The sequence below is a fragment of the Sphaeramia orbicularis genome, chromosome 19 (genome assembly GCF_902148855.1).
Source record: "Sphaeramia orbicularis chromosome 19, fSphaOr1.1, whole genome shotgun sequence".
Taxonomy (NCBI): domain Eukaryota; kingdom Metazoa; phylum Chordata; class Actinopteri; order Kurtiformes; family Apogonidae; genus Sphaeramia; species Sphaeramia orbicularis.
In genome coordinates this window covers 14,911,897-14,938,057 of record NC_043975.1, presented here as the reverse complement: position 1 = coordinate 14,938,057, position 26,161 = coordinate 14,911,897, and the positions used below count along the sequence as shown (strand labels likewise).

General features: G+C 35.5%; 1 protein-coding gene across 2 annotated transcripts; it reads left to right on the top strand.

Annotated features, from left to right (window-relative positions):
- Positions 1-857: 857 nt before the first annotated feature.
- gprc5c (G protein-coupled receptor, class C, group 5, member C) lies at positions 858-26,161 on the top strand. 2 transcript variants are annotated; one of them, XM_030122694.1, is made up of 5 exons: positions 858-1,110; positions 8,652-9,684; positions 21,417-21,517; positions 23,390-23,521; positions 25,153-26,161. In XM_030122694.1, exons 2-5 carry the CDS (start codon positions 8,685-8,687, stop codon positions 25,177-25,179), a joined length of 1,260 nt encoding a protein of 419 aa, XP_029978554.1. In that variant the 5' UTR covers positions 858-1,110; positions 8,652-8,684; the 3' UTR covers positions 25,180-26,161. The 2 variants fall into 2 exon arrangements, with proteins under 2 accessions (XP_029978554.1, XP_029978555.1); XM_030122695.1 differs by lacking the exon at positions 23,390-23,521.

Sequence of the window (26,161 nt, the reverse complement as noted above, 5' to 3'; positions counted from 1 at the left end):
TTGAAATGTTGCCCATAATAAGTAAAGGGGGGAAATAAAGATTTAAAAAATGTATAAAAAATCTTAACTTTGACCTACGTTTTGCAAAATGCAATGATATCTATTCTGGGTCGTTGGAAATCTATAAACCAGATTTGGTATGAATTCAACTAACAGTTTTGCTGCTACAGACATGCAAAATTTCGCCCATTATAAGTAAACGGGGGGAAAAAAAAAAAAAGATTTTAAAAATTCATAAAAATTTGCTCATTATGAGTAAATGGGAAAAAAAAAAAAATTAAAATTCATAAAAAATTTAAGCTTTGACCTACTTTTCCCAAATTTGGTATGAATCCAGCCAATAGTTTTGCTGCTAGAGTGTTTACAAACAAACAAACAAACAAACAAACTGAACCAAAAACAATACCCCTTGCCTCCCATTCAGAGGGCAACAAAGTCCAAAGCTAGATTACAATCATGTCCATTACCAAGATCAGCAAAAACAATAAGAAACATTTGACATTTGTTGAATGAAACCTGGTGTAAAACAGCAGTATACCAATGCATGGAATCTAATATTGTCTATAAAAAAGCATGGCAGACCTTAAGTGCAAAGGTTTTTGTTTTGTTTTTTTCCCCAGAAATGTTTCTTTTTTACGCCATCCACATTTCCCATATGTTCTTGAGTCTTAGACTCAGAGTGACAGATGGTTGTGTTTTCATGTGCACAGGTCTGTATGCTGTGACTAATGTTTAGGTAGAGATCATGATTCTTCTGATTATAACTTACCATTTTCTGCCTGCTGGTGGCGCTGTGGGATAAAACCAGCCCCATGAGTGTTGGTGAGTTTATGTTTTTAGAGAGAGAGAGAGTCAGTTTGGCTGCAGTCAGATCTTTGGGAACACTCGAACTGGAAAAAAGAGTGATCTGTTTTTCTGCTGTTTTATTTCCCAACTTTAAAGTAAACTGACCTGAGATCAGTCTAAGTGCTGTTTCTATTGGAGCTAAACAGGAGTGCAAACTTTTTTTTCTTGCATTTTCACTCGGATGGTTTATCTCCTGCTTTGTCTGGAGCAGGTGAACAGATCAACAACCAGAACAGAGGTGGACGGTTTGCTGCCAACATCCAGGTACGTAAACGCATCACATTCAGTGTATTGATTTAATGTGAGCTTCAAAGACTGTTTTAATCCTGACATATTTACGCACCCAAACAATTTGTAACGCATAATGTTTGCTATGTTACGCGTAAAAACTACAGTAATTGCATTATGTTTGTTATATTACGCGTGAAAACCACACTAATTGGATTATGTTTGTCAGAATGTGCGGAAAAACTACAGTAGTTGTATTATGTTTGTTTTGTTATGCGTAAAAGCTACACTAATTTATTATGTCTGTCAGATTATGCGTCAAAAATGCACTAAGACTTGTTGGATGTAATTTGTGGCGTCATTTACTCTTTTGCTCTTTGTTTAGGCTGTTGTCAGGTGTAAACGTTGGTGCGAAATTTGGGCATTTAGTAAAATGTAGTTACTTAAAGTCACAGTTTTCGTCAATAAGTGAGATGTTATTTTCTGAAATGGTTTAACAAACTTTTGCACTTCATGAAAAATCAAACAGTTAAACTAAATGTACCTGCATTTAGTTAAAACTGCTGAATGTTTTCCGTGTAGTTTTCAGTAAATACTGTATGTATGTGAAAAATGGGGCGTTTCTTATGGTAAAATACTTAGATAATGAGTTTAGTCCTCCTTAGACACTACTAAAGAAGTCAATTATTTAGATTTTTTTAGTTCAGTCTTATCATTTGTGATGTTTTCCAAACCATCAGAGTTAAGTTCAAAAGTATGAACATTGATCCTTAACTAAAATAAAGATAGAAATATGTTGAAATACTGCTTTTAAGTCAGAGTACATAGGCATCAAGAGTATTACTTGTAGTTCAGAATGAGTCCTTTCAAAGTGGAATATCACATTGTTCTCTGTTATTAATAATGTTTTAGAAACAATCATACGACAATCTATTTAAAAAGTAACTGAGGCCGTTAGAGAAGTGTAGTGGGGTAAAAAGTGTAATATTTGTATATGAGTTGTAGTATTTAGAGTATATGCATTCAAAACATGGGAAGTGAAATACAAGTGCTTAACTGTAATACTTAAAATAATGTACTGGGTTACATCACATCAGTGCATTTTCTATATTTCTGTGACCAAAAGACAGAATAAAGTCAGTGTTTTTAATCTTCTAGTGTATGAAATGCACTCATAAAGAGTTTAGTGAGAGTCTTGACAGAAACCATTCGTTCTTTAGTTGCAGTTTCAAGGTCTGAGTACGAGACATAGACCTATAAACTGATTTTTTGCAAAACTATGGGCAGGTCTTGGTTCTTTTAGAGGCTGGTGACTAATAACAGTTTTTTCAACTGGACAATAACTCAAAAACTAAAAAAAACTGCACATAAATTTCTTTACAGTTTAATGTGAAGTTACAGATTTATTAATATGAATGTGATTTTCTCTTTATTTGTGTATATATTGCTGTCCTGTTGAGCAGTTATTGAGTTTCTAATCATCCTAGATTTCCTTCACTACTGGTGAGATTGGCAAATTAAACTACCATTAGCTTCATTTCATTATTATATGATCCTTTATAATTCCACTATCAGTCAACTTCTATGTAATGTAACATGCTATCAACTATCAGATTGTTTGTAGTACTATTTTATTAATAATACTTTATTAGTCACAAGGATATAATATGTTTGACAGTATTAAACTATATTATATGAATATATGCTCTATTTTCCCTGTAAAACAAAAACGGCTGGCTGAGTTTTCAGTATTTATTTTATTAAATACTCGACCCATGCATCTACAGTGAGCCGCAGGTCATGAATATAATGATTTAATCTTTTATTTGACTGTCTTAAGACTTTATTCATTTATTTATTTTTTTATGGATATTTGTATAAAAAGTCAGAAAATAATTACAAATGTGAGAAGTTTCTAATATCCATGTTAACACAGTTTAGATTAATTAAACCCTGAGAAATTTTTCCAAAGATGACAGTTGTTGAATAATAACTGATTATTTCAACTGGTTACCACCTCAGACAAACTCTCACTATGTCTTGGTCTAAACATGATTGATTTTAGGTTGTACACTTTCATTATGTAGAGGTTGCAGAGTTTAAACGTATCACATCAGCCATTTTTTTGTTTTAAAATCTGATTTCTCACGGTTTTGTTTGGCTTTGGCGTGCCTACTTTGAACATTCGGAGTGTGCAAACACAGCTTATCCTTGATCTCACCAAGAAATTGACTTTGTTTAAGAGTAAGGCTAGTGTAAATATCCTACGTCATAGTTTGATAAATTGAATCTGTGTTTGTCTAGTGGTGTATTTTAGTTGTTACCTGTAAATCTCACATTAATTAGAACTGAACAATGTCCAGAAACAGAAATACTGTACTTAAAGCTGTAGTTCTTGATCATTTTTGGCATCATTGAGCATTAAAAAAAAGTAAAATTACCTTGAGTGTATTGTAATTTGGGTGATCTGAGAGGAAAAAAACTTCTGTGGGCTGGCAGATTTACCTAGTGATGGAGACTTTGGTCACTCACACATTTTCCAGGCAGAAGGTGGGCTAAATACATGATTGACAGTTGTAATTACCAATGGGGAGTGACTTTATTGCTCTACTTTGCTCTATATGAAGCGTTTTTTCAGCAGCAGCGTGAAACAGCATCAGGTTCATCTATAGCCCTATTCACACAGGACTAGCAGAACCTGTGGACCACTAGTGATATGGAAATTAACCCCCACACCTGTCCTTCATCAGCTTAATAAATCTGTAAAGGAAATATCACATATCATGCCAAATTCAATGAGAAAACCTCTGTATTGTGTGGAAACGGTGGGTAATTTGTGCTGGAATTAGGATCACAGATGACCTCCACATTTTTACCGATCACCAGAGGTCCATACTAGTTCCATACAAATAGGGTGTATTTATTCTTTCATTTTCTGAACCACCTAGTCCTTTAGAGGGTCATAGGGATACCAGAGCCGATCCCAGCTATCAGTGGGCGAAAGTGGGGTTCACCCTGGATGCATTGCCATTTCATCACAGGGAACATTGATTTGGACAGAGTACAACTGCACGATTTTGGCCAAAAATAAAATCCTGTTTTTTTTTTCCTCTAAAAAACTTGAAAGTAGGTCCAAACTTCGAGCCGATTACCTAAAATGTTCAGTTGTTGGTTGTATTAATGAACACAAGTGGCTGAATGGGACAGAGCGTATGGTCAGTAACCTGGAGGGGGCGGGGCTTGAAGTGGCTCATGTGCATTTAAAGGGCCAGCGCTCAAAATGACCTTTCTGGTGTCATCACTCAGAAATAGGGTTGAAAATGGACCTGTGGAGTTTAATTAATAAAGAATTCAGACCCAAGCATAGCATTTACAGTTTATGTAGACCACAGGGAAATGTTTTAAAATGCATAATTACCTCCGCCAAGGAGGTTATGTTTTTGCCAGGGTTTGTTTGTCTGTCTGTTTGTTTGTCTGTCCGTTAGTGTGCAACATAACTCAAAAAGTTATGGACAGATTTTGATGAAATTTTCAGGGTTTGTTGGAAATGGGATAAGGAAGAAATGATTAACTTTTGGGGGTGATCCGGAAGAAATCCTGGATTCTGGATAACTTTGAAATTTTCGTTAACATTGTGGTAAATGGGGCCAAAATTTTCATTTCCCAATATCTCGCTTAATTATTGACCAAAACTCATGAAATTTAACTCAGGAATTGACAATGGGGTCCTCTGTCACATTTCAAAGGCTGATCCGGATCTGATCCAGAAGGCGGATTTTATTTTAAAAAATAAATGTAGGATTTGTATCACCGATTATGTGGGGAATTTTTGCGCTTGGCGGAGGTCTGCGCTCTCCGAGTGCTTTTCTAGTTCCATTTTAAAAAGCAAAATATCACTCCTTTAAGCACACATTTGAAGTATTGTTTTTCCATTTTTTGCTGCTCTATAATTCTTCTGGACAACATTTCAGAGATAAATAATTGCAGTTTTTAGGGCATTTCTCACCCAATTTTAGTAACATTTAACAGTTTTCCCTCACCGTATCTCCATGGAAATATGCTGATGATGAATGGAAGAATGAATGGAAGAATCAAGTCTTTTCCTTATGAGTTCAGTCTCAAATTCTCCTCCTTCACAAATTGAATATATTCTTTCAAAACACTCTTGAATTTGCAGGAAAACGCATCATCAAAAGCTATCAAGAGCTCATGAAAAGTTCATTTTTAGAGATACATTAGTCTCACAAACATATGATCTTAGAGAAAATAATGTGTTCCTTTCTACAAGCAGTTAAAATGACCATGTAAGTAAACGCGTACACGAATGCAGCAGTGACATGAATCTGATAACATTAAATATAATAATAAAACACTATTTTACCTCACGATTGTTGCATTAAGTTTTCCAGTTAAAGCGCATTTTGCTGATAATAACTGCATATATTTAACTCATAATGGCATATTATCATGGTTCATTATGAGTACTTTTACCGAAGTAAACAGCCTGAATATTTCTTCCACCACTGTCTATATTTAGTAACATAAGACTGAACGTCCGCCACTTAAACGTGCATCGATTTGTCTCCGAACCTGTCCTCAGTTCAGTGTAATTGGATCTGACGAGGACACAGAAGAACAGACAGACACAGCAGAAACACAAGACGGTTCAGATGTTTGTTCACAGGTTTAACAGTGAAAAGGCTAACGTCACCTCCTCTGTAGGTTTAATGCACTTCCACCTCATTGATTTATGTGTAATCTCACTGAACAGAGCCAATATTTGTCTTGTAAATGATTAACTGTGGTGTTGGATAAAAGTCCAGTGTGGGACATTCCTTAGGTGGTTTTGGTGATCGATAGATTTGCATTCTTCTCATTTTTTTCCCTAAATAATCATCATGACAGAGGCTAAGTTGTCTCTTTTTATATTACTTTTGTCAACGAGTTTGTCCTTTACTGGCATTTGTTTGTCTGTTAGGAGTCTAGTGCAGTCTAGGGGCATTTTTTAGATGAGTTCCTGATGATAATGACAAAAGATGATTAAAGTTTTGGTTGTTCTAGGTGAAAGGTCAGGAAAAAAGTCCCCAAATTCTCATTTATTAATAACTAATATAATGTCCTTGTTCATCTGTATACGTCAGCCCTGGTGACATGGATGGATGGATGGATGGATGGATGGATGGATAATATATGGGTCAAGTCACGCGCCTGTTGACTTTGAATCAAAAAATTAGAATTGAGATAATGATTTCAAACTTTTTGGAGTTCAATAGTATAACATCTTAAGTTTCTAAATCCATTTAAATTTTTGCCAAAAAAGGATTTTCAAGAAAATTACGGAACTTTTTATACAAACTAAATTCAGTCCCTCGGAAAGTTCTCTAAGAATGAATAATAACATAACTTATCACTGCTATAATTTGAAATTTCAATCATATATTTCTGTTTTCAGTATAGTTTTATGACCTTTTACCCCCTTTTTTATCATTATAAAAATCATTTTGTCTGAAAAATTGGTGTGAATTGCTTTTTTAAGCATTTTAATATCCATTGTATACATATATGTATACAAGTAAATCATTTTATCTTGGTCAAAATTCACCTGATTTGATTCTAATTTACAAGATTTGTCTATAGTTCAAAGATCAGATATGACAAAGTTTGACCTTGAATGGTTCAAGGTCAAAATACGGACATGTTTTTTATTAACAAATGTCTGTCAACGTTTAACCAAGGCATCTTTTAACGGTTGTTTTCCAGAATGCAAAGTAAATTTCCAGCCCAGTTGCAGACATTTGTATGTTGACATTAGTGCTAAGCACCATGCTCTGGTGGTTTCACAGTATTTTGTTGAATTTCTTCTTCTTTGGAAGGTGGGGTAGGAGATGTTTTCCTGGAGCATTTTTTACTATATTGCTTAAAATCCCCTTCACACCCTATTTGCAACTAATTAATTAAATCCTCTAACTCAAAAATTAAAAAATCTAATCACCTGTGGAACGGACAGGACTGAAAAAACACCAGTCAATAATTTTAACCGACCCATCGAAAATGATTGAATGGTGATATGTCTATCAAATTCAACTGAAATTTGTCCCTCCCCCCTCCCCCCTCTACGAGTACAATCCAGTACTCTGGAGACGTGGCTTCAGGGGGAAGTCTGAAGAAAGGGGTTTGGACTTTTGAATTGTGTATTTTCAAAATGTATCTTACTCAAACCATTTTTCCAGGATCTCCTACCCTAATTTTAATGACTGAGCTTTTCTGTAGTAGTGTGGTTTATTTTATTTCCTGCAATACTTAGACTTAAAACTTTTTAAATCTGATCACATCAATATAGAGGGTTTTTTTTTTACCTCAGAGAATTTTCCAATATTTGAAGTAATCAGTTTGTATGAATCTGTTGCACAATTAATTACTTCATTAATAGCATTACTAGTTTATAACCACAATAAACTGACCAAAAATACTTACAAATAAAAGTTGGAATAATTTGGTTTTCAGACACATTCCTCTTTTTATTCCTATTTATACACATCAGTAATCACCTTTGACCAGGAGCAATGATTACATACTGAGTCCCAGTTACACTTTATCTATTAAGAATAAACCACATTGTCATGATCATTTCGTGAGAAGAGGTACAAATACTGTATTGCAACTTTACGGGTAACAGCGTATAAATATGAACTATCAAACTTAAAGCAATTAATTAATAAATCTGAATCCATGAAAAATAGGTGAGTCTAAATTTAATGAGAAAAGGTAAAAATATTTTATTACAACTTTATGGGCAATAATGTGTTATAAGACGTACATCAAATCTATTAGTGATACATTTTTGTAACTGTAATAACCCTGACCAAATGTTTTGTTAGTAAACATATGTATTTCTGTGTTTTTTCTGACTCCTGCAGTTCTGATATTTGCTTGTCTGGGTGTAGACATCTTGATTTAGTGACATATTATGTATATATTGACATTTTTTTGGATAGTCTTTGTAAAGAGCTGTTCATCATGGTAATTATTGTTAATAAAGAGTAAGAAAAAACAAATTAATGAGTAGAGAAAATAGTCTCCTTACATAAAAAAGCAAGAGTTTTCAAACATGAGAACTAAGTTGAACAATGCAGCTCAAACTAAAATATAATATCAGTATCCCCCTATTTTATTTATGGTGTTCTACAAGAATAAAATGTCTTCGTAGAAAATGGGGCTATAAATAGTAAATACATTCATACATTCTTACATCCTTCCTTTTCAGCTTCTGGAAATCAGTGCTTTCCTCATATTACCTGAAAAACTAAAACAAAATTAGAAATCAACTAAATCTAAATCAGTTGCATTACCTTTTCACCAAGTAAACCAAACAAAAAGACAAAATAAAAAATAGAAACCAATGAATATTTCCAAACTATTATAACTCTGCTGTGTGTTTTCTGACTCATGCCACCGTCATGTTTACTTGTTTGGGTATAGACTTCTTAATCTTGATTCAGTGACGTCTTACAAGTCTTTATAAAGCTCAGTCCTCATCAGTTTTCTCACACTGACTCTTTCTGTGTCCGACTGAACAGGTGCCGTCCACGTTAAACATTTCCATCTCTGCCATGTCTGCCAACGCCACCCTTACAATCCTTCCGCCCCGGGGCTGTGGCCCGGACGTCAACTCCCTCTACTACAACCTGTGCGACCTCAGCGCTGCGTGGGGCATCGTGCTGGAGGCGTTGGCGGCGGCTGGTGTTGTCTTCTCCTTCGTGCTCTTTATTTCACTTCTTGCCAGTTTGCCCTTCATTCAAGACAAGAACCGAAGGTCCTCGGTGCCGCTTCACGCCTGGTTCCTGATCTTCACCTTTGGCCTTTTCTGCCTCACCTTCGCCTTCATCGTGGGGAAGGACTTTGCAACATGTGCTTCACGGAGGTTTCTCTTCGGGGTGTTGTTCGCTGGCTGCTTCGCCACCCTGCTGATGCAGTGTGTGAGGCTGAACATCCTGAGCAGGCAGGACCGCGGACCTCGGGCCTGGGCCTTGTGTTTGGGAGCGTTGGGGTTGTGGCTAGTGGAGGTTGTCATCAACACTGAATGGCTGATCATCACGGTGGTGCGTCACCCTCAAGGGCCACTCAACAGTTCAGAAGTTGGACGAGCGACCGCTACACCCTGCAACATTGCGAACCAGGACTTTGTGATGGCGCTGATCTACGTGATGACCCTGATTCTGGCCGTGGTAGTGGCGAGTCTCGCTGTCATGGCAGGAAAACACAAGCAGTGGAAGATGGATAGCGTCTTCATTCTCCTGACCAGCCTGCTCTCTGTGGGGATCTGGGTGGCGTGGATCGTCATGTACGTCTACGGGAATGAGCAGAGAGGAGGCCCCACATGGGACGACCCCACGCTGGCCATCACGCTTGTGTCGAACGCCTGGGTGTTCCTCATCTTATACACCATCCCTGAACTCTGCTGTTTGACTGTTGAGGAGGAAACCCAGCAGGGATACGGAGAAGATCTGTACCCGAGCCGAGGGGTGGGATACGAGACCATCCTGAAGGAGCAGAGCTCGCAGAACATGTTCATGGAAAACAAGGCGTTCTCTATGGATGAACCCAACCAAGGTATGTACTGTATGGACCCCCCCACTCAGGTGAAACCCAAAGAATACACAGGCAGCGTGGGGCGGGAGGGTGAAGGGGTTCTCTACATCTAACCTTTACTGAATGATTTATCATCATTTATTATGGTATTATCTTTTTCAGTGGAAATCAGGTATTTTTCTATATTAAAATTACTGATGATGCAGATATTTAAAAAAGTGTAAATTAGGTGAGTTAAAACAGGGAAAACTGAAGCGAAGTTAGCATTTTTTCACAAAATATATCATTAACTGAACCTAAAATCAAATTTTTACAACCTATGACCTGTCAAACTACATGGGTTTTACTTGTGAATCAAATCTTATGATGGTGTTTCCATGTTCATTATGGAGCATCTGAACGTCCAAATGGGTCATATCTGATGATGATGATGATGATGATGAAAAGCTGTAGAAACTGCATTTTGGCTGCATTTCTCTATAGTTATTAAAGATTTTAGATCAGTAGATGCTTTTGGATATCAGCAGCTGTTTAGGTTTTTGAGGGTGAAACATTAAAAAACACCAAAACACTGCTCAGAGGTGTTAACTCTGGTAATTATTTTATCTTTCACCAGAGTCATGAGATAAACAGCAGAACCATGACATGGAAGAGAGAACTAAGAGCTTCAGTGCTTAATGTCTTACTTTAAAATAACAAGTGGTTTTTTTTTTTTAAGCAAAAGTGTAATATGGTGTGGGTTCCAGTATATGTCCAAAACTTCTAAACGCTTTGTTAATGAGTTTTATTTGGGAAATCTGCCCGAAGGAGACATTCCTGCACAAACATGTATATCTAACTGAAAAATAATATACATGGGGTGAAATTTATTCCAGGGTTTTTTTGTTTTTGTTTTTTTTGTCAGTAGCTGTAACAGATTTCAAATACGTGTACCATTCAGGGTGAGTTTATGCGAACATCAAGGTTTGTTAGAACATATAAAACACTGCACAAAAGATAGTGATTACAGTTTCCTTGAAAACTTGATGAGATGGTTCTTTATTAGTCCCACAACAGGGATATTTGCAATGAACTGATAAGAGTTATAGTTTTGGAGCAAAATTTGTTGTTTCTTCTTCTTCTTCTTCTTCTCCTTCTTCTTTTTCTTCTTCTTCTTCATCTTCTTTTTCTTAAATGTAAAGGTTTTGTACAAATTTACAGTAGTCAAAAATCTTTTGGTTTTGGTCTGTTGGTTAGTGACAAAAACACTTTGAAGACATCCCATTTGACCTATTATATTATGTTTTATGAAATAAATGACTCAAGGTGTAGTCAGTGATCCTAATCAATACACCATTCTGTGAAAAGAAATCCAAAACAGGATGAGTGTTTGTAACTGGGAAAAAAACAAAAACAAAGTGCATTGGGCCGATCTGCACAGTGCTGTTCCAGGCTGGAATTCATCTCCGGTTCCTGTTGAATGACTGGATTAAAGCCATTTAGCAGCAGGAGACGTTGAGTCGGGAAATACTGAAGGAACACTGATGGGAGGGGAGTATTTGTTTAGCTTCAGGTGAAATATCAACAGTCCTTTTCACAAATTGATTCACTGAGAAATGATAAGTAGATTAATCGCTGCTGCTTTTACTGACCAACATATCACCTAAGAATGGAGCAGTTTTCACATGTTTCAAAATGTTAAAAATGCTCTAAAAAAATAACCTTGGATTGTTGAGAATAAAGAGCTCTGAAGTGCTTCCAAAAACACTAATGCACTGGATTGTAGAGATTTGAATTGAATATATTTACACTGATCGGCCGATGGAATTATGTGGCCACTAGAGGGAGTAGAGAGTCACTCCACTGGTGTCCCATGGTGAGGCCTTTCACTGAAGTATCAGAAAGTGACCAGATGGGATGAGAACCACCAAGAAACTATTTTTTAGAGACAATGATAGTGACAAAGTGATTAAAAAAACAACAACAAACTCGTTTCCACACAGCTCTAAATGAAAAGAGTGGAATTTGATGCCGAAATGGCAGCTTGAGTTTTAGTATGATGCTTATGAATATAGAAAGTTATTATGTGATGTTATTATGTTTGTTGAGTTGTTGTTTGTTGATCCATAGTTCAGATTAAACTGTGACAGATATTTAGTGCAGCTATTTACAACACAAACCGTACAGAAAACAGGTGATTTCTTGTTTTACTCTGTGTTTTTTGTCTAAAAACAGAGCTAAGCTAACAGAGCTATAATCCAAACTATCAGCTGACTCAGCGCGCTAAGATTATTTTAAATTAACTCATAAAGACCCAAACATCCACTGGCGACCAAAACTATCTACGGACGTAAAAGGTTTAATACCTGTTGATCCACTAATCTTATCAATACATGTAAATAATTAGTGTAAAATGCAGTTTCATGGTCATCAATTATGACCCATTTGGATGTTCAGAGGCTTCGTAGTGAACGTGGAAACACCGTCATCTTCTGCAACATTTATTCACCAGTAAAAAACATAGAGTTTGATCAATGACAGCAGATGGGGACCAAGGTTATAATAGTTTTGGATTTTTCATTCTAGGTTAGTTGTATTTAGTTTTGACTCTTTTTTCTCTAGTTCAGTTAGTTAATTCATTTTTAGAGCAGGTTTGGTAGTTTTCATTAGTTTTCATTTTTTTCTAAATGCTTAATTTTAGTTTAGTTTTAGTATTAATTTTAATTTTGTCGTATCTTTTCTCTTCTTCGCCGTTGTATTCAAATAAATCCCAGACAGGACTCTGCTGCTTTCTCCCAACTTTAGTCTCCATGTTTCCAGGTAGAGTGGGGACCAGAAGACGACTGTAAACCACAAATGACCACAAGTGATGGACTGTGAAGTGTCGTATTGTAGCCGATAGCTAAAATTGCTAGAGCGAAATAAATTAATTTTGTATCAATCCGACACTGACAAAGATGAAAACGAAGGGAATTTTATCCATAATTTTTATATGTTTCAGTTAGTTTTGTAAGCACACAATACAGTTTCAGTTAGTTATCGTTTTTTTCTTTTAATTATAGTTTTGATTTATTTCAGTTAATGAAAATGTTTTTACAATTCTAGTTTTTGTTATTTCGTTAGTTTTCGTTAACGATAATAAACTTGATGGGGACACTTGGTTTATGTTCAGTTAATGATATATTTTACTGTTGAAGCCATATTGTCTTTAGTTTTTTCTGTTTTAATACAATAACCCTCAACTTTTATCTGAGCTTTTATGAACATCTACATGATCAGTACATTGAATATAGGAAAATACCTGATTTATACTTAAAATTGCAAAATGCAGAGCATAATAACAGAATAAATGGTGATAAATCAGTTAAGAAAGGTTAAAAACAGAGGAAAAATTCCTTTGGGAACTGACACAAAAGTAGCACTGGGTCTTGTATCTGCTTTCACAGTAATCACAGTTTTATCATTAACTTTAACTCTGACAACAAGAGGGATGTTACTTCTGATTAATTTAAAATCGTGATGTGACCACATGATAAAAATTGTAGTCAGATTTCACTCCCTTTTCCTTTTAAATCTGCCTCCTTTCACATGTTTGACAGGTGGTTCCCAAGGTTTAAGCACATTCTTTTTCCATTTGTTATGTTAGTCACACAGTAACCTCCCTCACTACATATCAAACAGGACGTTCACTAGGAAGCCTACGGGGGTTTTGCATCATACTTTATGACGCATGGTTTTTCATAGAAATGGAAATTATGTCTAAATTTCTGTTTCAGAGTTTGTTCCTATCTAATGTACTGTATGTTCTTATCACTGGAAACCTTGCACACGTCAATGATTAACAAAAGTTTCACCCACACAAAAACACCAAATATTCTGCAAAGTCCTCAGAAGGTTGTTTTGCATTTATGTGATGACCTCAGAGAATCCGATATCTGCTGGTTAAAAAGTGGAGGTGAACAACAGCTGAGTCTCACAAAAAAAAAAAAAAAAAAAGCTGATCAGAGACAGTACAGAGTGTACAGTTCTACATTGTGACTGCAGTGAAATGAAAGAACAGACTCTTTTATTTAATGTATTTATGTCATTGACAGGGATGCAATAATCACTGGAAGCATAAACAGTTGAAAATGAGTCAGAGCTATGTGACATTTTTCATATACTGTTGCTGGTCAGATGTTGAAAAGGATGAAATAGAGAGTGAAAATATGCACATCCCCGTAGGTGTATAGTCTTACTGGATACCAGATAACAAAATAACAGAAGTAGATTAAGAAAGAAATCTGTGCTCCAGTGTAGCTCAAAGCAAATACAGAAAATCCATATTAAATACACCAAACCCCTCCGGTGTTACATCATGTGATCAATCATCTTACTAAAATATTCATAATATACAGAAAAAATGGTTTGAGGAAAAATAAAGGAATAATTGTTTCATAATGTGGACAAGGCAAGTTTAGAAAATGTAAAATCCTCACCTACAGTGTTACAAATATTTACAGAAGGGCAAAAAAATATACATAAAGAAAGGATTGGTGTAAAAAAAGAAGGAGGAGGCCCAATATTTAGAGGATAATCAAGTTATATAGACGTCATAAATATTAAATATATAGGGAATCAGTGTAGAGGCAGGGATACATAAGGAAAGGAAAGGAAAGGAAAGGAAAGGAAAGGAAAGGAAAGGAAAGGAAAGGAAAGGAAAGGAAAGGAAAGGAAAGATACTAAAAAAGCAACTTTAAAAAATGTAATTTAATGAAGTAATAAAAAGTGTTTAAAGGCCATGTATACACCCCCCCCCAAATTGCATGAAGAAATCAGACAGATGGATAGAAAAAGGATTTTACATCAAAACATTAAAAACCAGAAAAATGTTAATGAAAAAAAACACTAAGAAAATTCTAATAAAAATAAACACCAAACACAACTAATGATCAAGACAAAAGTACTTTAAGGTACAATCTATATTACAAACAATTCAGAATCAAATGAAATTATATGATACTAGAAAAGCACTCGGAGAGCGCAGACCTCTACCAAGGCAGATCAGTGCCCCCCGCCCCATCACCACCAAAATTTAATCATTTGTTCCTTGAGCCACTATCAACATTTCCTGAAATTTTCATCCAAATCCATCCATAACTTTTTGAGTTATCTTGCACACGGACAGACAGACAGACAGACAGACAGACAGACAAACCAGCGCTGGCAAAAACATAACCTCCTTGGCAGAGGTAATTATTATGATAAAGAGAACTGCACTGAAAAAACAGTCCTAATAGAAAGAAAAAAATATTATGAAATGTGTCCAAAGTCTCTACTTCAGGTAATAGTAGAAACACATTCTCCTTGACTAAATTTATTAAAATAAGAATATAAGTGCCGGAACTTAAGACTGTAATAGTCCTTAAATGTAGAAAAAAAGCCAAAATTTATGTGTATTGTGTTAATTACAAGCCCTAAAAACATATTGTTATGGTGAGTAGTTTGCAAATTGTGTGGTCTTACTTTCAAAATAAGGCAAATAAAGTGTTTTTTGTTATGTAGATCATGTTGTAGCTTGTTACTCGGTAGATCTAGTTCAGTATTAGCTGGAATGTCTGTGTATTTTCATAAAGTTAAATGACTTTTCCAGTGAAAAAGTTGTTTGTCACATTTTCCTTTATGTCATTTCCATAACACATGTGTTGTTTTCCCATTCTTTCTTCCAGAGTGATAGTTAAATATTATTTACAACTGTGGGAAATTAAAATAATCTAAACTCCCCAGCCCTTCCCTCCCATGGTTACTCCCTGTGACCTAAAACTCCATCCATCTTCTCACTCTGCTGTTCCATTACAGCAGTTGTTAATGAATGTCTAATACGTTACCACATCCCTGACCGCTGTATCACACACCGCTGGAAACAGCACACCTTGTGTTTGCTCTGTCACCACGGCAACTGAGGTGTGGCAACAGCTTCATCCTAGGGAGGGGTGTGTGTCATGTTCTCTCACTTCCGTCTCTGCTGAGGGTTTCTAGACGATATATACCTTGAAAGCACAAACAAATGAAGGTCAAAGCCTCAGGGCCTTGTTATGGTGATTAGTCTGGATATAAACAGTTAAGAGGCAGCAACAGTAATTAAACAGATAGCACACATACACAGGGCCATCATACCATCAGAAACCTTGTGATTTTTGTGTCTTGTCTGACGTTCCGATTTCATATCACGGCTGTGACCATGCTGATATTAAAGGGTGGAATAATGACGTGACATCCTCAGCCTTCAGACGCCTTCAGATAGTTTGTACAGTTTGATGCTTGTAAGACATTTTACAAATATTCTTTATCAGTAGAACAGACTAATGTTAGGCTTCTCTACTGGAATTTTTGACATTGAAGGAAGGTAAGTATTTAGACTCCTCTATTGTTCACGGTTAGCTTAGCATTCAGTTTCAGATGTATTAATTCATTGCTTTAAGTTTGATAGTCTATAAGACTGTTATACACGATTACCCGTAAAGTATATAATAAGTAAAATATTTTTACATCTTCTCATGAAAGTGTAACTGAGACTCAGGATGTAATCATTGCTCCTGGTCAAAGGTGATTACTGATGTGTAGAAACAGGAAAAAAAAGAGGAATGCGTCTGAAAACAAAACTATTCCAACTTTATTAGAACAGTGTGTATTTAGATCTTCATTGTTTTGATTGCAGTTATCCAGTTTCTAATAATGACATCAAGAATCCTATTTGCACAGGTTTGCTATCTATGGGCCACCGCAAATTACAAACACAGAGGTCCTGTGTGAACATTAGCCTCATGCTAATTTACATCTATCAGGAGTGGTGGGGTTTACAACAGTTTTTTGTTTCCACCGTGCATTTATTCAGCCTATTTCCTGGTTGAGAGCTGTAGAGTCTGTGATAAAGGAAAGGTGTAAGTGTATTATGAACAAATTCTGCCTGGATGTTTACTCAAAACCAAAGTTAAATCCTTCTGAAACAGTAATGAACATTTCTCTATATTTGAACAGGCTCAGTGGTTGTTTATTAGTGAGCATTTAGATCAGATCCATGGAATAATATCAGTAAATCTGAGGAAAAAACAGACTTCAGTTGAACCTGGACATTTCTACAGGGTATACTAGTCCTGTTCAAATATGGCTGAAGACTTCATCAGAGATCAACCCCAAATGTTTATTCAAGTCCGCACTAAAACATAGTAAAATACAGTCTGGCACCTTAACATTGGTGTCACCAGCAAGGTTATTATTGTTAATGAAAACTAACGAAATAACAAAAACTAGAATTGTAAAAACATTTTCATTAACTGAAATAAATAAAAACTATAATTAAAAGGAAAAAAATGATAACTAACTGAAACTGTATTGTGTGCTTACAAAACTAACTGAAACTTATAAAAATTATGGACAAAATTCCCTTCGTTTTCGTCTTTGCCTAAGTCAGATTGATATGAAATCAATTTATTTCCCTCAAGCAATTTTAGCTGACAGCACCATAAGATATTTAATGGTCCGTCACTTCTCGTCACTTGTCCTTCAGAGTCGTCTTCTCGTCCCCGCTCTACCTGGGAACATGGAGACTAAAGTTGGGAGAAAGCAGCAGAGTCCTGTATGAGATTTATTTAAATTCAATGGAGAAGAAGAGAAAAGATACAAAAAAAAAACCTAAAACTAAACTAAAACTAAGCATTTAGAAAATAACAAAAACTAAAAAAAACTAGCAAACCTGCTCTAAAAACAAATTAAAACTAACTGAATTAGAAAAAAAAAAAGTCAAAACTAAATAAAACTAAACTATAATGAAAAATCCAAAAATATTATTACCTTGGTCACCAGCTATGTTTTTTTATTTAAGAAAGGAAAAACAATATATGATGCAGTTAAATACAATGTCTTGAGTAGTTTTTCTTAGTTTAACCAACCGACTCTCCTCCCTCCCACCCTTCTCACAAACATACAAACTGCCATTAAACATGAACCAAAAAAAAGGGTGGGGGGGCACACAGTAATAAAAATAATGATATGGGTAAATAAATAAGGGCCACTTTCATGCATTGTTTCTAATTTACAGGATATATGATGCCATGGGAGGGCGTCAAGCCTATCAAAATACAAAATTAAGGGGTCCGTCACCAGCTATAAAACAGAAAAGAACAGGAAATCTGCTCTGATCTCCTGTGGAAACATGTCAGACTAATTAAAGACGACCATTCCCTCTCAAAGATAAATGAAAGCATTTATTACTTTAATATAATTACACACTAATGGAAACATAATTATCTATATCATATTAAATGTACACAATTAAATCCTCCTAAATCAACTTAAATCCTACACACAGTTCCTTTTAATACAGCCGGTAGTTTTCCTCCCAGCTAATCCTTCCTCCTGTTTCCCCAGATTCATTTTTTAAGCCTCAGAGTATATATAGTACAGTATATACAGTTTCCCCCAGAGTTTAGTGGATTAAAACATTTTCTCAGCTATGAACTCTAGCCTGTTTTTTTTCTCCCTTGTGTTTATTATGTGTTTCTATTGACTTTATATTTGGAAATTCTGCTCTGAGCGTCTGGTTGATCAATGGTTCATCATTTAATAATATTGTACGAGCACTTCCACCAATCAATGATTTTTTTTGTGTGTGTTTGTAAAAAGCTCTGATGGGTTGCGCTGACACATTCGCACTCCCATAATTCAACACACACAGACGTGTAGACGAGGTAGTGGTTAAGGTTTCATGAGGTTTAGGCATAAATACATCTTGGTTAGGGTTAGGGAAAGGGCCAGAGCTAAAACAAGAAAGTCAAAGAGAGAGAATAAAAATAAACACACCACAGAGTAGGACATGAACCCCAGTGTCCTACTTGTAACTCTTCACACTTGATCTCCACCATAACCACCACATAGAGAGGTTTTGGGGTTTTTGTCAATTTCTGATTTCTAAGGAGTTGCATTGACAGTCTCTGTTTTGTTCTGTGCATTGAAACATGATGCAACAGGAGTTGACAAGGCATTGAAAACAAATGCCAAGACCTCATGATCAAATGAGAGAATGTGACAGATTAACCCTTTATCAGGCTAGTGACTACTTTTGGTAATTTCCGCACACATTACAAGACAATGAGAGCAACAGTTACAGTGAGGACAGTGAGTCAACAATCTCAGGTCCAGTGTGGTCTACAGGGTCTGTAAGGTCCACCTCTGCATGAACAGTGAGTGTACCTGCTTTGTTAGGTACCATGAAGTAATGGTACTAATGTAAGGAATGATGTTCAAAGGGAGAATGTGGATGTGGACACATATCAGCACTTATGTTGTTCTAATGTTATAAAAGTGATATTCTAAAATACATGTTCTTTCCACATTACATGGGTTTTTCTTGTATTTTTATACTTCTTGGATTTATTACCCCACCCCCTCGAAGGGGAGGCAAGCAGTATTGTTTTTGGTTCAGTTTGTTTGCTTATTTGTTTGTTAACACTCTAGCAGCACAATTATTGGTTGAATTCATACCAAATTTGGATTATAGATTGCCAGTGACCCAGAATGGATCTCTTTACATTTTGGGAAAACTAGGTCAAAGTTACAATTTTTTATGAATTTTTGAAATCTTTTTTTTTTTTTTCCCATTTTCTTATAATGGGTAAAATTTCAAATGTCTGTAGTAGCAAAACTATTGGATGAATTCATACCAAATTTGGTTTATAGATTGCCAGTGACCCAGAATGGATCTCATTACATTTTGGGAACAGTACATCAGAGTTTGACATTTTTATTAATTTTTTAAAATCTTTTTTTTCTCCATTTACTCATAATGGGTGAAATTTCACATGTCTTCACCAGCAAAACTATTGGTTGAATTCATACCAAATTGACTTTATAGATTGCCACTGACCCAGAATGGATCTCATTACATTTTGGGAACAGTAGGTCACAGTTGAAATTTTTAATGAATTTTAAAAATCTTCCCATTTACTTATAATGCACGAAATATGTACCAGGGGTGGGGTTTGTTGTGCCTGGCATCACCCTTTTTTTGATCGTATTTTTTTTTTTTTTTTTTGCCTCTTACAGGCAAGGAGCCAAATATGGTAACTTCACTGACCTTGATTTTCTACATGACAGTAAAAAATGTGAAAAATTTTACAAGATAAAGTCTTGTTATGTCCTCCAATAACACACTAAGGTTGAAATTTTGACTTTTGGAGTATTTCTATGAGTGGCCTATAAAGGGTTAAGAGTGACACCATTGATACTTTGTAACCTCTAGACTCAACATTTTTACATTGTAGTTCAGCAATTAGTCAGCGTTTTGATTGGTTTTTAATATACATGCTACTTCTGCTTACATGCTAATGTTGGTCCTTTGTGTTTAAATTATGAAATAGCTTACTAAGGAATCAGCTTTGTGGTGCTGCTGTTACTAATTCATCATTATTGACCACATCATTGATTTTTCTCCAGCGAACCTTGAGTTTCTCTGTTTCCTCTCTACTGCTGTATGACACATTGCTCATTCGCTCATGCATACAGATGATAACACAGCACATCCAAGCACATTTATTCACAGAATATGACACTTTTATTGCCAATTAGCATTATATTAGCTTGTTACCCTTGTTAATGTCCAACTTTACCCCTATAATGTGCTGCAGTGATTAATTTGCACAGCGATTTCTGCTGTCACATTCACACGTTACGCATCATAGATTCACTTTGAGCTCAAAAACAATTGTAAACTGATTCTTTAGAATAAAATAAATACATGTTTTGAATTTTATGGCTAAATTTCAATGTCACTGTGATCAAACTTAACAGATTTTAGTTATTATTTAAGAGTCTAAACATCAACTATGACCCTTTTTCCAGATAAAATTATGTTAGTTTTAATGTGTCACGATATCCCGTAAACACTTTTCTGTCCATTATTAACAGCTTGTCCCTTATAAAAAATAAATAAATACAAAAATAGAAATGTAATTAGTAATTAACACAGCATGTTTGCCATTAGAAATGATTCACTGGAGTCATATAATGGAAATAATTATTGGACCACTGTGATAAATTGTGATAAATTTGACTTGTGTGCAAATGTGAGGTAAAGTAATGATAAAGAACTAAGTTATATGCAAATTAATATGCTTTTTTTTTTTTTTTTTTTTTTTTTACAATAACAGTATCTGAATATCTGATGATGGAAAGACGTCATATCCAAGAACTAAATACCAAAAGGTCATATGGAAAGTGTTATATTGAAACTATTCTGGAAATAACAGGCCATCTAATAATTATTCCCAAAGATGTACATATCAGCATAGTGAAAAGCTTTATTTTTCCAAAAAATATGCTCAATATCTTTGATTAAATTCAGTCGAAGTGTTCTCTATATATATGACTCTGGAGAGACATGGGTGTAAACTGCTACTTTACATTTACATTACAACCACGAGGCAGTAATTCTAGTCTTTAGTAAATTAACTTTTTAATTTTTTAAAATTTTGTTACAAGTCTACTTTTGAGTGCTTAAGGGTTCCTAGGCCAAGGCAGTTTTCTAGCATTTTAAAGATAAATGTCAATTGATAAAGAAAAACAAGAAGAAGGCAGAAAATAAGATAGCTGTGTACTGCATTGTTGGTTATATTTATCAACTGACTGGATGTTGTTTGAGCTGCAAATGACTCTTTCTCAGATGATTTACTGTGTACAGATGTGACAGCTCTGCACAAATGGCTTGTTCTGTGGTTTACAATGTCTGCTCGCTATTCCAGGATCCAAACCTGTGTCTCCGTACAGTGGCTACACCGGTCAGCTGCGTAGTTCAGTGTACCAACCCACTGAGCTGGCTCTCATCACCAAACCAGCAGGAAATGTGAGTTCACACAGGCTTTGTTTACACAAATATACATTTGAATTAGCCATGACAAGAGGACTGATTATTCAGTGTGCTGCCTGTGGTAAGCAAATGAATGTTTACATGAAAAATTTGACAGTAACAGCAATGAGAGGAATTTTAATGAAGCTAACTGAAGTCAAAACAAATGTGACATAAATAACCGAAAGCAGGAAAGACACCTACACATCCAAAGGCATTTATAGTAAAATGACGACTGCTGTCAAGAAAAGTACCACAAAATGTTTTATGATGGTTTATAATGATTGAATAGATACAGATAAAATGATACAACAGAGATCAGTGATTTAAGATGCAGTAAAAAAAAATCCATAGATGAGAATTGTCACTCCTCTTTTTGGTCAGAGTTCTGTGTGAGGTTCTTTCTTCGACTACACAATGTCTGCAGTGTGTGATCTAATACATCCCAGAATGCAAAGCATACCTAACTACAGAAGCTGTTGTGTACACCTGTAGTTGGGTTGCATTGAAGTCGTATTACATTCCTAACACAAGTGCTCAGTCAGCTGTAATTACAGTGGAAAATTAACCTCTTGCAATATCAGCCTTTGGAATTATTTTTAAAAAAGGTGCCGCTTTTTGTATTTTTTACACTTGATTGTATGTTTGACATGAAAAATATGCTTTAAAAATTATCAATAATCTGTCTATTTTCCTTGATAATCAAGTCAACACAATTGTAATATTGTCCATAATGATTGTACTATGACTTTCTCATTAAATTATAGTATCCTTAAAGGAAAGCACGCCTGACCAAGACCACCTCCCCTAAAGGGTCTTGTTCAAGTTGATTTTGACTACAACCAACAGCAGTTACAGAGGAAAATGAACCAGTCTGATTTAAAGGAGTGATATTTTGCTTTTTTTAAAGTGGAATTATGCATTTTAAAACATTTCCCTGTGGTCTACATAAACTGTAAATGCTACGCTTGGGTCTGAATTCTTCATTAATTAAAGTCCACAGGTCCATCTTCAACCCATTTTCTGAGTAATGACACCAGAAAGGTCGTTTTGAGCACTGGTCCTTTAAAACCAAATGAGCCACTTCACACCCCACCCCCTCCAGGTTGTTGACAGTGTTTTCGGTCCCGTTCAGCCACTTGTGTTCGTTAATACAACCAACAACTGAACATTTTAGGTAATCAGCTTGAAGTTTGGACATATTTTCAGTTTTTACTACAACCACTGCTACTGACAAACAAGTATGGCGTACTCAGAGAAATGTTCGTCGGAAGTCTTGACCTTATATGTGCAAATGTCATGATGTAACTAGTTATAAAACGTAACAAATTAAGAAGGAATTTAAATGGGTTATAGAAATCCACTCGGCTTTTGCTGGAATGAATATAAAGATCGATTTGCAGCACCTGGAGGGTTCAAATTCAAAGTTTTGGAACCGTTAGGGTCCAAATACACAAATAAATGTACCAAAGACTAATAAAAGTGGGTTTAGCAAAAGATGACCCCTTTAACTGAACTAACAGACACAGATATTTCATCACAAATGTGAACTGTCTCAGCATCCATATGTGTGCAGATGCCTTTAATGTATTTTAGAACCACATGAGGGAATGTTTAAGAAAATCTGATAAATGAAGTTATGTTAGTCATCTTTAGTTGGAAAGGTTAGTCCCAATGTAAAATTGGGAATGTGGGTGTACGTGTAGCTCAGATAAACCAACCTAACTTCCAAGATGAATTTTGTTATAAGTTTTAAGAAGTGATTCAAAGGGCTGTTGTCATCTCTGAGTGTTTAAGCACACCTTCACACCTCACCTCTTCTCATTTTGTGGTTGTTTTTGTCACGGTCCATGTCATGGCTTTACACAGCGCCCATCAGACTCCTATGAAACTATCATCCCAAGAGCATCTGCCACCTCTGCAGCCAGCAGCGGGACCAGCACTCCGTCCACACACACTGAGAATGGCAACACTGCACACACACAGACTAACGGAAATAGTGTAGGTCATTCTGAACACCTATCCTCTCCGAGCCACAGTCCTACTTTCTCATCTTCATTTCCAGATACTTTTCCCATTCCCATATCCTCCTCATCGCTCCCGCTGTTACCATAGCAACTTCTCTTACAGGTCATCTATGAATCACTTCTTTGTCTGGCTTTTTTTTTTTTTTTTAACTTGTTGAGCTCCTTTCCAGGTCTTCTGTTTTTCACCCTTATCTCTTCAATAAGCGGGTGGGACTAAGTGGATGTCTATACTTCTGCCTTTTACTTCTACTAAACAAATGTTGGTGGACTGTTTGTCTTCTTCTTCTTCTTCTTCTTCTTCTTCTTCTTCTTCTTCTTCTTCTTCTTCCTGTTTTTGTTCTTCTTCTGCCAAAAAAGTGCAATTAAAGTTTCCTAGACTTCCCTAGAGTCTCTTAAAAGGTTGCACTGTTTGGAGTCAGCTTGGATTTACAACAGCAAATACACATAGTCTTAAGAGACACATTAGTACAAGGTTACTTTCAGTACCTATTCTATGTGATATTTGTAGACTTTGAATAAATAAGGTACACAAAAATAGTGAAATATTGCAGAAAACCAAAAAATTTTGTAAAATTTTGTAAATTGAACTTATTTACTTACTTGTTTTTACAGTGTTGTGAAAAAGCTGATCATAGCTCAGTGATCACGATATATTGTTTTTAAAATAGTTTTAATTATGTTTATACGGGTAATAACGCACCAAGACTTGTCATACCTCCCAAACTCAAAATCATATCACACCCTTCATAGTGTTTAACAATATCTTAATATTCTTTCCTATGTCTTCTTTAGCTATAATACAGATATTTATCACCAAATTTTAAGAAAAAAAGTGTGAGGTTTTGGCAAAAAAAAAACACTAAAAGCTAACCAGCACCTCTGAAATGTCTGATACTAAAATAGCTTTAACACAATGACATGTAGCCTACTGAAATAAAATATTTGAAAATGCTAATTTTGTATTAAGCATATGTTTTAAAAACTATATTATATTGTGTTTCAGATAGCATTGTAATAAATTGCTGCATAAAGAGCTACTGAATGTGCGACATGCTAACACTTGTTGATGCTAGCATCAGCAAACCAAAAGTTGTAGCAGTTTCTCCAAAGTCAAAATATCATGTAACAAAAATCATAAAATTCTTGCAAAATAGCATACAACACACTTCTCTTTGTCATAGTTACATCATTTTTAAAATATGATAAACTGTTTTAACAGTAAGGTTAGCCCAAAGGTTTAGTGAGGAACACAAGCTAATGCTAATGCTATTAAACACTATTGCTAATGGCAACGAGAGAATCCTAACGAAGGTAGCTAATTGTAAACTAACAATATACTAAGGCTGTGTTTGTCATGCTTTGGTCATACTCACTCATATATTGGATGTTTTGGCAAAGAATATACTTACATTTACAAATGAAATTTATTAGTATAAGTGTACTTACATTAGCTGTACATTAGCATGGGTTTAAAACATTTAGTCAGTTTTTTGGTGGTTTATTAATATAATTACTGTAAATCCAAACTCACTGCAACCACCGTGTACTGAAATTCTCCTGAAAATACTGTATAATAACTGCATCTTTTCTTTTTTTTTCCTACAGGGTCTCCATAGGATGTCCCAGTGGTGAACTCAGCCTTTGATTCTGAATCCAGTTAAAATAATTTCAGCTTTTGTATTTTTTAATTCTCACTTGGTGACTGTATGTTTGCTGTAACCTGTGGTTCCCTGATCCAGTTCGGAGAGGAACCACCAACCCAAACAAGTGGAGGTGAGCACTGGGTCATCTCTACTGACAGACAACAGCCAAACCTTCTGCTGCCTGATTACCCATGATCCTCTGGGTATCAGACAGTATACAGCTTCATTTGGAAGTCAAAGAGCGTGGATGAAGCCGCGGCTTTGCTGCAGAACAAAGACTTTTTGCAATGGTTGCCAGTCACTGAGGGTGAATTTTGAGCTCTCTGTTAGACTGAATCACACAGATGAATGACGGTGCTGATGGCGCAAAAACAACTGAAGAGTCTGGTCTCTGTAAATATTGAGACAACATGATGTTCACAAGTACATAAATAGTAAAAATGGACTCGAGCCCTGTGCACAGAGCATAAATACTGCTAATGGAGCAATCCATGTTGAGCACTGAATGGAAACACATACTGAGAACTGCAAACACTTCGAATTAAAGGTAATAGATTAAATTATAGGTTCCATTATAGCCTGTTTGTGCCTGGATTGTGACTATTATTGCCACAGATGTGAAACTGAGCTGCTGTTATCGATTTAATGTAAATATGTTGTTAATGCATCACTTGTTCCTCACTGCATGATTATGTATTTAAATAATATTATTTATAGCACTAATGTGTGCTATTTAATTTTTTTGTCTAATTCCTACCAATCAAAGATAAGAGCTGAATTCAGTTAGCTTTTGTTTTACTGCATAATCTCTATTTTCTTCACAGATGTGAAGCATAAACTGGTTTTGTACATATTCTGTGCTAGAAGCCTAGAACTTCTTGACTTTTTTGTTAGTATTTAATATAAACCACATCAAAGCATCATTGACATTATGGGTGAACACACAGAAAAGAATAAAAAGTTAAATTATC

Excerpts from the sequence above, each read along its gene's own strand:
- gprc5c (XM_030122694.1), top strand. The coding sequence starts at position 8,685 with ATGTCTGCCAACGCCACCCTTACAATCCTTCCGCCCCGGGGCTGTGGC. Across the intron at positions 21,518-23,389 it reads TCACCAAACCAGCAGGAAAT|CGCCCATCAGACTCCTATGA; the intron begins GTGAGTTCACAC and ends GGCTTTACACAG. Across the intron at positions 23,522-25,152 it reads CACAGACTAACGGAAATAGT|GGTCTCCATAGGATGTCCCA; the intron begins GTAGGTCATTCT and ends TTTTTCCTACAG.